At 38.9% G+C, this 17,002-nt stretch overlaps 1 protein-coding gene across 2 annotated transcripts in view; it reads right to left on the bottom strand.

Annotated features, from left to right (window-relative positions):
* LOC140462989 (cadherin-4-like) overlaps positions 1-17,002 on the bottom strand; it is a 656,453-nt gene that overhangs the window by 579,009 nt on the left and 60,442 nt on the right. Inside the window, exon 1 of one of the 2 annotated variants that reach the window (XM_072556571.1) lies at positions 8,794-8,890. The exons of the other annotated variant lie outside the window; for it this stretch is intronic. Coding sequence (XP_072412672.1) covers positions 8,794-8,884 — 91 coding nt within the window. The 5' untranslated portion in view covers positions 8,885-8,890. Of the gene's footprint in view, positions 1-8,793; positions 8,891-17,002 lie in introns of those variants that run through there. 2 annotated transcript variants of the gene reach the window in all.

The following is a 17,002-nucleotide window of genomic DNA, read 5'->3' as shown; positions in this document are numbered from 1 at the left end:
GACTGAAAGCTGTTCATTGCAGTGGATGAATTCATCACCATGACCAACAGCTGATTGCTTTTGCATGCATGGCTTTTAAGGACATAGCAACTACAGAACTACAGAAGATCTTCGTACAAATTTGCCTCTGAGAGAGAACAAGGGCGAGGATAACTGCAACAAGTTGAAAAGATATGTACTTAAAAACATTCCCAATCAAGAAACTGGCTTTTGTCTCATACCAGTATGGTATACCAGTGGAAATGCAAGCAGGGTTGCATTTTACAGAAGCCATCTGGATTTTCTCTCGTTTGTCAACTACCACTGTATAATCCACCAGAATAAAACAACAAGGTGTGGATATTTCTCCTGTAAGGGAAGTTAAGATTCTAAACTCAATTTGAGGAAGAGCCCTTCAGCACTGCTTGTTTAAATTCTTATTCAATGAACGTGATGCTGCCCATGGTGAACTAATCTTCTGTGCTGATGTGAGGCAGTGAAGGGAAGAATTTATGAATGTGATGCTTGAAAAATTGTCACTTTTCTTAAATCAAGGAATGAAGTGCACAGTTAGCTATCAGATTGTGTGTTTGTTTGACTTTGGGTTTCTTGTAGACAATGTCGAAACTGAACAAGCTCAGTTGTGACTGCACGGTAAGGACAGAGACTAAACATATATGATCATTGTTGTGAATGCATTCTAATTGAAATTGGGTCTCTGGTCCCCTCAATAACAAAATAAAGTGCTAAGTTTCAGGCAAAAGCCCTTCATCAGGAAAGCCCTTCATTCCTGATGAAGGGTTTTTGCCTGAAACATCGATTTCCCTGCTCCTCGGATGCTGCCTGACCTGTTGTGCTTTTCTAACACCACTCTAATCTTTGGTAGATTGGCTACCAAATTCCATCAGGTGTTTAGTTTTTAAAGCAGTTGGATTGTTATGGAGATAATAAGTAGCAAGGAAGTTGAGGAGAAAGATCAAAGTTCTGGATGAATTCTTGGGATGGCTAGCCTTTGACCAGTTAGGACTTTATTCACTAGAGAGTTTAGAGAGTAAGGGGGAAACCTATAAAATTCTAAACAGGTCAAGATAGGGCAAATGCAGGTGTGATGTACTCAGTAACAAATGAGTCTAGACCAGGGTCACAATCAGTTGTGAAGGGTCACAATCAAAGGATACAAAGCCTTTAGGGCTGAGATGTGAGGAAATGGTTTTCACCCAAAGAGTGGTGATCCTGTGGAGTTGTCCACCACAGAAAACAGTGGAGGACAAAACGTTGAATGTTTTCAACAAGGACTTGGATATAGTTCTTAGGCTAAAAGGATCAAAGAATATGGGGAGAAAACAAGAACAGGTATTGAGTTGGACGATCAGCCACGATCATACTGAATGGTTGAACAGATGATTCGATGGGTTGAACTATTTATTTGTGCTCCCATCATCCTCTACCTTTAAACGTTCAATCTTACTTTGACTCATACAGTGTACGCCCAAATGAAGGTAATCAAGTTCAAGTATCAGATCCACATCACAGATACAAATGTGATGGACTTTATACTCCTAGCAGTCTCAAACTTCAAGGCCTGGTAGATAATGTACAATACAGGTCAGATTGAGAGCTAGTGAATCGAGGATAAAATGAATAATTATATAAACTAAGTTTAAGATATATATAGCACAAAAGCAAACCATTTATTACTATTTTCTTTTCTTCAGGGTCAGTCTTGGGTAGCACAAATTCAACACAAGAATATCGTGCTTAAACAAGTTGGAGTCCACTGTTCAAATATCTGCCAATACTGAACAATGCACTCGCCCCTAGCTCCCAGCATCCTGAGTTGCCTGACCCTTTGCTGGCACTCCTTGATGTTTTGGCTGTTGCTGTGCCTGGCCCAGAGTCAGAGTCATTCTCTGTTGGCTTTCTTTGCAGTTGCAAGTGGAGGCACAGGCTGCACTTGACCCATTTCATCTGTCTCAGGTAAACAAGCAAAAGGCAGGCAAAAGCTTGGTCAGTGATCTTGAAACATGTCCCTCCTATTCCACACACTCATACCAGTGGGGAGTCCAATAATTTATTATCAGCCAAACCCTAGCTTCCATCTATTCCACTGCGGGCAACCCATCCTTGGGCATTACTGAATGCTCTTCATGCTGGTGCAATTATGTCCATGGACACTAAGAGTTACCCTGGACTTACGCTTTGCCGTTCTTCAGTCACCTCTGATTATCCCTCCTTTAATCTCTCTTGCACTGCTTTCCTTAATCCTTGACCACATCACCCTTAACCATTGTTAAATCTCCCATTGTTACTAATCAGCACTCCACATACTAGATTTACCAACCAACTAGTTTTGACCTTCCAATTGTCATCCAAAATCTACACCTGCCCCTCCCCTGTAACACCTATTAGCTTCCCTGTTATCTTTGACACTCAGGATTTTATCATTCTCTTGCCCTTTATGACCAATGTACTTGCCACAGTCATGTTTGCCTACCTGTAGGCAAATGCACTAGACATCATTAACATAATATTGTGCTGTTTCCTGTGTAATCCAGTGTTCCGTGTCTCCCATCAGCTTTCAGCAGGCTGATACCTCCCTCCTTCGGTCAGTCAGACAATCACGACCTATTTCTCTTTCCCACCTTCCTCCCTCACTTTGTTCCTCTTTTGTATCCAATATCTCCTCTGTTTGTTTAGCAAAGCTCCCCAGACAAGAAAAGAAGCTCCTGCTCAGTCCATATCCACTAGAAAGACAACCTTAACCTATTACACCTAACCTTTAACTAATTGTGGATCTGAAGGCAGGTGATCTCTTTTGCTGCATACTGGATTGCAAAAATTAATTTAGTTTAGCAAAGTTGATTTTTGATGAGCATTTATTACATGCCAATATATTAATAATAGGTTCCTGTCAGCAAGCAACAGAAAACACAATCCGCCCTTAATTCCCCACTAAATACTAATTTAACACCAAACTCATGATCCTGCTCAATTCAGATCCCCTATCTGACTAGCTTTACAAGATGCTGCTGAATGTTTTTAACCATCACTGTAGTTCAAGTCTTGGTAATATATATTTTATGTAAGATTTGTTAACCTTTTCAATACAGTACAATCTAAAAATGGTCAAGTTACCAGGTAAAGGACAAAAGGGTTTAAAAGAATTAGAAACAATTACCATTCAAATAGAATGTAGGAAAATAAAAGCTGTCAAATAACCTGAAGTGGTTCAGCACATTTAACCGCATGCTGATGTATCAAAAAATAAAACAGCAAGCTCTTTCATACATTCTTGGAAAGAAGGCATCGCTGGCTAGGCTAGAATTTTGGCCCATCCCTAATTGCCCTAGGGCAGTTAAGCGTCAACCTCATTGCTATGGGTCTGGAGTCAGAACAGCTAAGGTTGGCATTTTCCTTCCTAAGGACATTCACAAACCAGATGGGTTTTTCTATTCTGAAATGCTTGTTTGTGGGGAACCAAATGGGCTTTTCCAACAATTGACACTGTGATTCATGGTCATTAGACTCTTAATTTAAATTCCACCATCCTCCATGGCAGGATTTGAAGACAGGTCCCCAGAACATTAACTGGGTCTTCAGATTAAAAGTCTAGCAACAATACCACTGGGTCATCAACTCCCCAAAGATTGATGCAGGACTCTAATCTTAAACATATCATGTTGGTTCCAAAAATTAATTTGCTTTTATTCTAAGTTCCTAACCACCAGAATACAACAATTAAAACTCCAGGTGCTGGAAATAAAGAAAAACTCAAATCGTTCTAAAACGCAGCAGATGGTGCAACATCACAAAAGTGGAAAGGACAGATTATTGACATCTGGTGTGTGAAATCCTTTATCAGATCCTATGCATTTCCAGTATGTCAATGCTTGCTTCATGCTCAGATCACAACTATGCCCTCTGCTTCCAATTGTGATCCACTTGATAAAATGTCAGCCAGCTGATCGTTACGGGAATGTTTCTAACTTACATAAATGTACATAGAATACTGACATTTATTGAAGTCAGAATAATGTTTGTGCTGTAGAACCACAATATTCTTTTAGGTTGTGCAGTGTAGTTCTATTCTGAAATGTTTGTTTGTGGGGAAAGCAACAGGTCAAGGTTTCATCAAGTGGTCTTTATTTCAACTGAGTAAATATTGAAATGTTTTTTGTATTATGGCTTATCTAGGGCATATGATCACATCGGATCTGCACACCAACTTAAAAGTGGTCCAGACATCTTCTGAAAATTAATTTAAAAGCAATTAAGTAGACCTCCAGCACAATTCTTTTTCAAATCAATTTTTGATTGAAAGAAAGGGAAAATACCAAACAGGCATCAAAATCAATGAAAATAGTCACAGTCAAGGAAAGTTTTTGATGCACTCTTGACTGCGGGATCAGTAGTGGTGGAAATTCTCCTCTGGAATTGAAAAGGATTGACTGGGCAGAAACCAGATAAAACTAGGATCGGACTCTATTTTCAGGTCTTATCCAGCTCTGAAATGTTGAAGTTTGTGTCTCCAGAAAGTGGTTATTTCAAATGAATGTTACTGCTTGCAAAAACATGGACATGGTCCAGCTTTAATGGAACTTCAGATGGCTAACTACAACTGATGTTGCCTTTTTAAACAGAAGCCAAAGAATGGCTTTGCATTCAGGCAACAAAGGGCAGAAAGCTTCATATACAGTTTAAATGTACCATTGATAAATGAGTGGAGTCTTGTGGAATCTTAATATTCTGGTCTCTGCTGGAGAACTAAATAAATTACTCACACAATAGATAAATCAGTATGTCTTACAAAGGGCACTCCGGGAATAGCTTTAATTATGGTGCTGACATTACTGTTATTGGAGCACTATTTGAGTAGGTTCCAACTTCTGGAGGACTTAGAGGATTGTGAATTGGCCTGGCTTCTATAGCCATACAATCTTTGCTATTCCCATTTCCTTGCTGTCGGATAATACATGCTTCATTACTTCGCTCTGCACAAGCACAAAGGGACACAGAGGTCAGCCATGGAACTTTAACTGAATTCTTTGTGATATCTAGGGATTTGTGTCAGAATCTTAACTGGACCAGTCATGTAAATAGTGTGATTCAAAATGTGGGTCAGAGGCTGAGTATTCTATGGCAAGTGACAAACCTTCTAATTCCCCAAAGCCTTGCCATCACTTACAGGGCCACAAGTCAGGAATGTAGTAGAGAGTACTTACCAATTGCATGAGTGAGCATTTCTCAAGATAACTCTAAGACTCGGCTCCATAAGGAATACATTCTGTGCATGTCTAACCTTGGTCTTTCAATGCCATCTGTGTCCTTTCTCCTCCATCTTCTTTCTTCTACTATTAATTCTCTCCTGATAACAATTAGCTAAAAATGTGAGGAAACTGAGCAAAAAGGATAATGCTCAAAGGTGACATGGCTTTGGCAATGGGAATGAGGCTAGGTGTGGGGGTTGGGGCAGAGGGGATCGCTCTACTGGTTGGAGTCATATCTGGCACTGAAGATGACAGTTGTGTTGTTACTCCTCAATCCAGCTCAGTGCCAGGACATTACTATCGCCTGAGGAACTCCTATCTTCAGCTACCTCAGCAATAACCATCCTTCTATCATTAGGTCAGAAGTGAGTGTGTTCATTGATGATTGGCATTGAGTGTTGCACAGATATGAAAGCAAAGTCAGTTAAAATATGCAGCAATACTGTTATGCAGATGTGGGTGTACTGTACCTTTGAGAGTTAAAAGCAACAGAGCTACCTGACAGAACCAAGTGTTCTGAAAAGAAATGTAATTTAACATTTGGTCAAACAACTCGATTACCCAGTTGCTTGGAAATGACAAAACAGATTTGAATTAGGCCAATCAGTTTAAATTATACCCCCCCAAAAAAAGTACCAAAACTCCAATCCAGTTTGAATTGAGTATACTTACAATCTTAAAGGTCAATGACACAATCCAATGCTTTGAGAGTATAAAACTGGGGGGAAATTAAACAGTTGAGAGGAGAACTGCCAACCCCCAGCATGTAAAAAGACTGTCTGATAATTAGCTCTCTTAAAAAGGTACCTTTATCGATCAGTAACCTGTGAAGCAGAAATCCCTAAGAAGAAGAAAAGACGATCGAAATTCAGAGAAAATGAAAGCTGCCTGGTTTTGAAATAAGAAGTGTTATTTTGTAAACCTTAATTGGGAGTTTTATTGGACTAGTATCGTAGAAGGGAAGGTAACAGATAGGTTAGAGTAAGGAATTGTAAATAGTTGTTAGTTAATTTTTCTCTATTTTACTTTGAGAAATAAAGTTTTAAATTTTTACTTTAAATAGTTCTTGGCTTATAGAATTTTCACAGATTACTGCACGGGATAAATCTTTTGGGTTGCTGGCTTTAAATTAAGGAGAGTTTATGTAGCATCTTAACAATACCTCGAGAATACCTGACCTCACAAGTAACACTTACAATCACAATTGTCGGACAATCATCTCCAGCAAGAGAGAATCCAAACATCTTCCACTGACACTCAATGATATAACCATAACTATATCTCTTAATATCAACATCATGATTCTTCAGTGAGCAACTCACCTTCCATGTCCCCAGAGCCTGTCTACAGTGCATAATGAGAAGGCAGGGGTTTAAATAGCACACTCTTCACTTGTCTGGCTGACTGCAATCCCAACAAAACAAGCAGCGTAAGACAGTCTCGGACAAAAGTCTGAGATTGGCAATTTGTTTATCAATTTAAACATTTATTATCACCACCTCCTGACACAGTGGTTGTACCATATACAATATACAAAATGCATTCCAGCACCTACCAATGATCCTTTGACAGCACCTTCCAAACTTGCAACTGTTATCTTAGGACAAGCGCAACAGATGCATGGGGAACATAACAACTGCAAGCTCCCCTTCAAATCACACACCAGCCAGACTGGAAAGTATATTATTGTTCTCTCACTTCACAAATCAAAATCCCTAAACTCTCTCCCTAACACAACACTGACTACACCAGATGGAATCCCATGGTTCAAGATGGTTCACCACAGACTTCTGAAGGACAATTTGGGATTAGCAAAAGATTCTGTTTTTGTCAGCTAAGCCTGTATCCCACAAAATAAAAAAAAGGCAGCTTCAAGTTGTAGACTTGCTGACTTTAAGGGCATTTAAATGGTCATTGGATAGGCACATGGACAAGAATGGAATAGTGTAGGTTAGATGGGCTTCAGATTAGTTCCACAGGTCAGCGCAACATTGAGGGGCCTGTACTGTACTGTAATGTTCTATGTTCTACGTAGTTTAAATGGTGCATTTGGGCGAGTTTAACACTACATCCTCCAATTTTGGCAGACTGCTACTTATGAATTTCATGCAAAAACCTGTATCCAAATATTTACTGATCTCTAACTCGTACATCTGTCCAAGATATCATTAGTCATCCAACCCTGAGCTCTTCACAGTATCTTTCTGATGACATGTTAAACTGAAGCCCCACCTATCCTCTCAGATGGGCTCAAAATCGGAGGGCACTATTTCAGAGAAGACATGAGCACTAGAACTTTCTTGTAGGAATTTCCGGTACACAAATTGGCTGCTGAAGTTCTAACATTGACCAAAACTTTTAAAGAAAGTCTTAATTGGCTATAAAGTATATGGAAAATCTGATAGTTGGTAAAGGCTTATCTTGAAGATAATCTTAACGTTAACTGTTTGACTAATCTTTTGGCATACATGAGTGGTGTCAGTTATTGCTTTATGATGCTCCTAAAAAGCAACTAGGATATCTTATTAGATCAATGGTACTTCATAAATAAAAGATTAGATAAGATTTTATTGTCATGTGTACCTGAGTACAAGAGTACAGTGAAAAGTGTTTGAAAGTGCCTGTTAGATATGATTCCAACAACATTGAAGACTTTTGAAACCATCTAGGACAAGGCAGATCACTGACTAGCACCTCACCAATTGAAAGCATTTAGTCTGTTCATTAATGGTGTGATGATGCTGCAGTAAATACAATCTACAACTTAGAATCTTGATCACATACAAAGATATATGCTGCAGATCCACTGGAACACCACTGCCAAGTTCCAAGTCACAGTGTATGCTGGCTAGGAAATTGATGATTTCTGTTACTGATTCCTTACATAACTGCACTATCGGAGAACCATCTCCATATGGACCAAAGGTTCAACCAAGAAATAGATTTATTGGCACCACCATAAGTGCAACAAACACTAGCTAACCTTGCTCCTAGAGAGAACCACTTCCTTGGAATAAATATATATTTGCAAAACCAGCATAAAGTAGTAAATGACATGTAGCATATACTTGACTTGACCTTTCCTTCAAAGTGAAAATGATAATGCAGGAAACAGTCTAGGTTTTTCCTTCATTAGCGTTTCTACTTTTCAAAACATCATACATTGGTTTATCACATTTGCAAATAGTTGCTCCCTTGATTTCTATCCTTCACCTGATGTCAGATAAAAAAAAGATAACATAACACATACACACCAATTTATTGTAGGAGAGAGGTGTGTAAGCAGCCATGTTGAGGAAATAGTGGAGTGTATGGAAACAGCTAGGTTGAGCTTTTATTGATTGCAATCAGTTACTAATATTGATTTCAATTTCTATGGAAAATAAGTTGCCACTAATTAACTGTAATCTGAATGTTACTATCAAGGTCTGGTATTTAAATGGTGTTAAAAACGCAAACATTTCATCTGATTTTTTTTCCCTGTCCCCGTGCATCATAAATAAAAACTCTGATAGAAAAGTGGTAAATTTTGAAATCATGTACTTACAATCATGTTCCAAAAGGACAGCATGTGTTATTGGAAGCAAAACATTAATTCTCTCTCCACAAATGCTGAGTTTCTCCAGCATTTTTAACATTTCAATGAACTATCACATGACGAGCTGATGTTGTCTTATAACAGATGTAAAATAAAACTTCAAGAAAATATTTTCTTGAAAGTTTTGTAGCCTTAAGAAATCTCTTCACAGAAACGTCAATGCGACTGTAGCAGTTAACTTGTAAATCTACGGCACAGGCTTCCCAACCCCCAACAAATAGATGGCTTCAGTCATGCTAAAGTCCACTCAAAGTGTGTCGAACTGATCCACTATGGCCATCAAAGTGACAAGAAGCTCATTTAGAGTGCAGCTATGTTTCTTGCAGCTGTGCAGAGGTAAAACCATTAGCTCAAGAGAATTTCTACTTTCAACAAGTGACTTTCACGTGTGTGTAGAACGAGGGGGAAAAATAAACCATATGTGCACCAGAAGCATTCACAATACCCATGCTAAATTGAGCAAAGCATAGCATAGCCACCTACCACTTGATCAAGTTATCTATGGTTTTCATGACTCAAATTAAAGCAGATTCTTCCAATTCTTTTCAGTCTTCCAAATGGTCATTGTTTTCCTTCATTTCCCACAGACAACCACGGTGAATGTGTGCAAAGATTAAAACCACATTAGTTTACTTCAGATGTTCTGTTTTTAAATGAAATCCCACAAATTAGTTGCTGATCACCTGCTCTAAAAACATGAAAACCAAACAGGTCCTTTAAATTAGTTTCTCACAACCTTAAAACCAACCATCTTCCCACTCTCGGGAATAACAAGTTCTGATCGAGATAACCACAATTTTGAATTCTGAGGGATAAAGCAAGGGTTAATTAGGGTCTCACAGGTCATAATGTAGACAAAAATACAGGTTTTCTGCAGAACGCTTTATGTATATACAAGGCACAGACTTTAATTTTCAACAATTTCTCTAAACTTGGAACAAAGGTCACAGCCCCTTATTGCTATTAGATTGCTTTGACTAGCATCAATATTAATCAATTGCAGTATTCTTGCCTCAAGATCAGAACTGTGGGTTTAAACGTTATAAAAAGGATTCGAGTGTATTAATGTTCAGTCCTTTTGTACTCATGATGTAACATTTCCTTATATCAGTTGAGATGTTAGATGGATGCTCTGTTCTGGGAATCCATTAGATATTAAAAGATTCCACACTGGAAACAGGCATGGAATCTGGCTAAGATCCAACTTCAACTAATACCACTTAAGAAATACATGCATTTTTCATCCATTCCTGTTCATAGGATGTGCATTGATGTAACTATAGGCACTAAACTCCAAGCTAATTTGTTACATTTGCAAATCTAAATATTACCAATTATTGCTCAATGATTATACACAATACAGTACATTGAGATGCAATATAATCAAGCATATTTACAATATACAATTAGAACAGGAAAATATTGCACTTTGTACAGAACATGGTTGTACATATCACTGGTGTTATTTGATACCAAAGACTCTTTATTGGGTGCTATTCTTGATCCAGTAGTTAAAGCTAAATGCAAAAGATTGTGGGATGAGTTTTAACTTTCCCACTCGCTCTTAGCAGGGGAGGCCAGAAGCATATTGGAAACCTGCTGGCTTCAGCATCTCATGGGTGTGACTTTTTAAACTTACCCACAGCAGATTTTTTTTTAATGACATGTGGGGCTTCCCAAACAGTTAGAACAAGTGGGTACAATGATCACACCCCTGCAGTTTGTTCCACCCTCACACAAGGAATCCTAGGACGGTCACCAAATCATAAAAACTGAGCCAGAAACTTGGGGATCCAACTTATGCTGACAATCTGAGGACTCTCTCAGTTTGACTGGCCTTGTGAGTGGTAATAATGCAGACAAGTAACTCAAATTATCACCCCAGATACACTTATTAGCACCAGATTGTGAAATTCAACAAATGTCCCCTGCAGACCCCTGGAAAGGATTGGGAGTGAAGAAACCTGAGGCTGTGCTGAACTTGATGGTCACTGGCAATGTGTTCACATGGACCAGTTGGCAGGAAGTCTTTTTTCCCCAGAAGGCTACAACATGTCAGCAGCAATCTGACATTAAAGTCTTGAGCCTCCTGAGGCAATAGTGCTCAATCATGTCTGATATTTAATCTTCTGTATATAGACCATGTGCTCAGCGGTACCACCTGCTGTGAGCTATAGCTGCCTGTCCTCTCTGCCCACTAGAGTAGCAGATGGTTAAGGAGAAAGAAACTGCTGCTCCTGCATTTCATTAGAAGCCGAAAGTTCCACAAAAAACTCCAGTATTCTAGTGAGGACTAAAAGCAGGGACAAAAACCAAAATCAAGAGCGTAAATGTTAATCCCTCAACAATACCTCCTTCCCCACACTCTACCATTTAGCATTGGAATTCTCCTTCCAACCAGTGAAAGCACAAGTTCAGAACAAGTCCTAAGAACAAAAAAACCTTTCACTGCTGTCATTTCTAGGTATTTAATAGCTTTATTATCAACTTCTCTGTTTTGTTAATTCTAATTGTCTATTCACCTTTTTCAACCTGGTCAGTTTCAAGAAGCCAGGAAATTGCTGTGATATTTTCTCAGATGACCACTAAGTAAGTGTCAGTTGAAGTAGTCCACTACCATTAAATTTCCTTTGTTCTGTCTTGGGCCTATCTAGTGATTACTGGTAGGGAATATACCACAGTACAGTATCTACAGAAAATACTTTGTTCTTAGATAACCAGAAGTTCATTGCATGACTGCAATAAGTAAAACAATAATTAGTCAAGCATAATTACTCGGAGCAGAGGAAGCTCACACAGATACATCAGTTACCTCCAATAGCTAGAGTAGAACTCCTTATCTCCACACACTGTATATGACATCAGAATGGGTGGAGCCAATATAACATGAACATTGACTCTTTCAAAATCCTTCACTACAACTATTTTACTCAGATGTGAAGATGGAATACAATTACCTTGCAACATACATAAATGTCAGACCCACCTGTTTCACATGGACCTCCTGCACACTAATGAAAGCTTTTGAATTAAAGACACAATTTGACAGATTTCTAATATATCAGAAGTTTTTTTTTTAAAAGCCTGCCTGCTGCACTTGAAACCCACTTGGCCTGTGAAGTTAGAATTCAGCCATGTTGTAGTAACAACTAATTTCAAAATTCAGACAGTTCAAAAGAATTTCAAAAGCTTGTACACCTTAACTACTAACCCAACTTATAACAGAAAACTATTTACTGTAAAAGCTTACATAGAAAGTTTTTACATACTGCCAATCAATTATAAATTAAATCTCTCTCTGCTTGAGGTCAGTTTTATATGAACCATTTCCTGAATTAATTAGTGTAAATAAAAAGAATTACAAAAGTTTCCATATAAGTTGCAAAAGCTGCAGTGATGCACAATCTTTATTCTGGATATCTGAAGGAATTGAATTCGACATTTTGGAATGTTGGTCAGTCACAGCAAGTTTTCAGGTATGAAGCCTCACAGCGCCGGAGACCCGGGTTCAATTCCCGCCTCAGGCGACTGACTGTGTGGAGTTTGCACGTTCTCCCCGTGTCTGCGTGGGTTTCCTCCGGGTGCTCCGGTTTCCTCCCACAGTCCAAAGATGTGCAGGTTAGGTGAATTGGCCAAGCTAAATTGCCCATAGTGTTAGGTAAGGGGTAGATGTAGATGTAGGGGTATGGGTGGGTACGCTTCGGCGGGGCGGTGTGGACTTGTTGGGCCGAAGGGCCTGTTTCCACACTGTAAGTAATCTAATCTAATCTAAGTCAAAAATCAATTCAAAACAATGTAATTGACTCCTATCTGTTCATTACTTCCTATTTCAGATTCACTGAGTTGCCATCCTCAAACTTTGCATAAGGTCTCAATATTTTTATTCAATGAGCCTTCAAATTAAGCAACAGTGGTGTAGCCCGCTTTCTATTTATATGTTTGCGTTTCCTAGGGTTGGTGATGTCATTTCCTGTGGTGACATTGCCTATGGTGATGTCTTTTCCTGTTCTTTTTTCTTAGGGGGTGGTAAATGGGATCCAAGTCAGTGTGTTTGTTGATCGAGTTCCGAATGGAGTGCCATGCTTCTAGGAATTCTCATGCATGTCTTTGTTTGGCTTGTCCTAGGATGGATGTGTTGTCCCAATTGAAGTGATGTCCTTCCTCATCTGTAACTAAGGATATTAGTGAGAGTGGGTCATGTCTTTTTACGGCAAGTTGATGTTCATGGATCCTGGTGGCTAGTTTTCTGCCTGTTTGTCATAGTTCTTGCAAGGTATTTTGTAAATGACATTAGTTTTGTTTGTTGTCTGTATATGATCTTTCAAATTCATTAGCTGCTGTTTTAGTGTGTTGGTGGGTTTGTGGGCTACCATGATGACAAGGGGTCTGAGTCATCTGGCAGTCATTTCCAAGATGTCTTTGATGTAGTGGAGAGTAGCTAGGGTTCTGGACATGTTTTGTCCTCATTTGGGTTTGTTGCTCAGAAATCAGCAGATTGCGTTCCCATGCTTTTTGAATACAATGTATAGGTGATTCTCCTCTGCTCTTTGTAGTTCCTCTGTGCTGCAGTGTGCGGTGACTCATTGAAATAATGTTCGAATGCAGCTTCGTTTGTGGATGTTGGGATGATTACTTCTGTAGTTCAATATTTAGTCCGTATGTGTTATTTTCCTGTGACACCTAGGAATGGTAGTTTGTTGTTGTTTTCCTCCTTTTTAGTGAATTTTATGCCAGTAAGGGTATTATTGATGGTCTTGAAGGTTTGCTCTAATTTGTTTTATTTAGTGATGACAAAGGTATCATCCGCATAATGGACCACAAGTTTGGGATGGATGGTTGACAGATCTGTTTGTTCAAGTCTCTGCATTACTGCCTCTGCTAAGAGCCCTGATATCCGAGATCCCAAGGTGTTTCATTAACTTGGATGTAGATTTTTTAATTAAGGTGAAGTGGGAGGCAAGGCATAGGTCCACTAGCTTGACGATATTGTCCTTGCTGATTAAGTTGGTGATATTTGGTGTATGTATCATTGGTTTTTCTAATAATGTCGTCAGTGTTTCTTTGGGCAGGTTGATGTCGATGGATGTGAACAGGGCTGTTACATCAAAAGAGACCATTATTTCATCCTCTTCCATCTTGGTGTCTTTGATGGTCTTCAGGAATTCTTGGTTACCTCGTATGGTGACGAAATGTCTGAAAACAAACCTTTCAGCTCAGTGAGCTAACCTACATCCAGAACCTCAAAACTAGCTACAAACATTCTCAAAACTTTCTCGTTGAACAAGTATTACAGGCTACGGTAAATAGTATCATTTTAAAATGGAGTTTCAGCTTCACTCAGCTGGTAGCATTGTTATCTGACCCAGAGGCTGTAGGTTCAAATCAAAGACTTCAATCCATAATTTATAGTTATTTTTCAGTTTAAAAAAATACATGGAAGTTACAAACAGATATGGATAGATGAAATGGATGACAAAATTCTGGCAGATACGGTATAATAAGAACGCTCAAGGTTAGAAGAACGCAGCAGGCCAGGCAGCATCAGCAGGTGGAGAAGTTGACACTTCAGGTATGATCCTTCTTCAGGTGTTTTTGGATTCCAGCATCTGCAGTCATGTTTTGTGTCTAACTAAGATGTAGTATAATGACAAAAAATGTGAAGTGCTCCCTTTGGCACAAAGAACGAAAAAATGTTACTAAAATGGAGGATGACTGCAGAATTCTGATGAAGGGTAAGACATATTTTCTGGTGGATAAGTCACAAGGAAGTGAATATGCAGGTACAGCCATAATCAAGGCGGCTAATGAGATGCTGTTACTAAGAAGAGGAATTGAACATTAAAGTAGGGCCTTGTGCTTTCGCACACAGGCCATTGATGATACCACATCTTAAATATTATGTGCAGTTTTGGTCTCTTTTTTAAGGAAGCATGTAAATGTCTCGGAAGTGGGTCAGAGGTAGTTTACTAAATTGATATCTGAAGTAGGCAGATTGTCTCTGAGGATAGGCAAGACAGGCTGGGCTTGCTTCCACCAAAATTTGGAAGAGTGACAAGTGACGTGCTTGAATTGCTATAGGATTCTAAAAGGTTTTGACAAGGTGGTCGTAAGAAGAAAATTTCCTCTTGTGAATCAGTCTATAACCAAGGAGCAGAGTTTTAAAATTAGGGATTGCCGTCTGAGGACTCAGATGAGGAGAATTTTTCTTCATCTGTAAGGGTTGTATGAATTTGTAACATTCTGCCTTGAATACTTTTAAAACAGAGGAGGATAGATTCGGGTTAGGCAGGGCTCTCAAAGTTAAAATGAGGGAAAGACTGGAATGTACAATGCAAAAACACATCAGCCATGGGAATATTGAATAGCATCACAAGCTCAAGGGGTCAGTTGGGGTATTTCTGCTTCAGTTTTGTATGCTTGCATATTCAAAGTACTGTTTTATCCAAGGGATATATTCAGTTAGGTCTCTAAATCAAGGCTCTGTCTCTCTGCTCATAAACACTTTCAAATATGACTAAAGACTGCATGATATTCTGGTCACCATTCCACCTACAGTGAGCCTAGAAATTGATTACCTTGTCATTAGTTTGCTGATAGTACAAAAAATGTTACTTGCCAGAATATTACAGAATTCTTATAGAATTAGTAGGCACAATGAAGCCATCTGACAGAAAGATCGGAAAAACACTAGCAGTCTGTACAGTCTGAAGCTGAGGTAAAACAAAGATAATAGCCAAGGAAAATACTGCTGTTATTGTTATGGTCACAAAAACAAATTGCTGGAAAAGCTCAGCAGCTCTGGCAGCATCTGTGAAGAAGAATCAGAGTTAGCATTTCAGGTCCAGTGACCCGAAATGCTAACTCTGATTCTTCTTCACAGATGCTGCCAGACCTGCTGAGCTTTTCCAGCAATTTGTTTTTGTTTCTAATTTATAGTATTCATGGTTCTCATGGTTATGGTGCCTGGGTATCCTCTAACAATAGAGGAGTGTCAGGCAGCAGTTGACAAACGGTACAGCTAGAGACAAGTTATAAGATGACCTCAGTCTAAGCGGTAGACAGAGGGGAGATAACACCTCAGGTCCTTCCTTTGGTCATTGCTCAGAGCTATTCAAGCAAATGATTGTCATATTGAAAATAACTGACACCCAGAAATAAAGAAAGAATGTTATTGGAGGCTTGGAGATTGAGGACGCAGTCCTCATCTGGTAGACACCGAGTGTAAAATAGATTTTAATGCCTCTGTCTACTCATCCTGACAAGGATCATAAAGACAAGAGGCTGCTGCCAACAGACAAACAAAAAGATGGCCATCTTCAGAGAAACTGGATACATCTATCCCTCCAAATTCCAGGATTGAGAAGTTGCTTTCACCTTTGATGGGCTATTTGTGTTATTTCTCATCCAATTAGTTATACCTCCCATCTAAACTGATTTTATTCTTCATAAACTGCTCAATAAATCATTTTACATTCACTTCCAACTCCTTTTTGGATAATCCATGACTTTTGACTAAAAAAGCATGTACTGATGTAATTTTAATATAGCTTATTGCTTTGCAATGTCCTGATGATGCTTAAATGTCGATGGCAAAGGTACTGTCAAACTCCACATTGCGTTCCTTGTACCTTTCAGGTGAATATTGGCAGCATATCTTGGATAAGGCACCTCTTAAGATACACAGTCCCATTATAAACTGGCATATTAGTTTTACAAATGATTTTTTTTTTGCAGATATGGCAATTTTCAGACAAATATTATCAATTGGTTGATGTGAACAGATATTCAGTATGTTAAACTAGATTGGACCATTCCACTTTATGTCAGGAACAAATCCATTGATATTTTAAGCAATCCCACAGAAAGAAGAGATCAAAAGGCAGAAAGTTGTATGAAATACTGAGTGAAACAGCAAAGTAAGAGCAAAAACTCGAAGTTAAATTATGTTCATCAGAGTGTGGCGAGGACAGGACAAGTTAGCATATTCACTTGCAAAGGCAGCATAAGAAATATGAACATGCCCCTCAAATCAGCTCCATCATTCAATAAGATCATGATAGATCCACCCCTGGCTTCAATTCTTATTTTGTAAGAGTTCCTCATAGCCCTCAACTCCTAGATATTTCAAAGTAAAAGCAAAATATTCTACCAGAGAAGT

The sequence above is a fragment of the Chiloscyllium punctatum genome, chromosome 37, assembly GCF_047496795.1.
Source record: "Chiloscyllium punctatum isolate Juve2018m chromosome 37, sChiPun1.3, whole genome shotgun sequence".
Lineage (NCBI taxonomy): Eukaryota > Metazoa > Chordata > Chondrichthyes > Orectolobiformes > Hemiscylliidae > Chiloscyllium > Chiloscyllium punctatum.
This window is presented reverse-complemented; position numbering and strand designations above follow the sequence as displayed.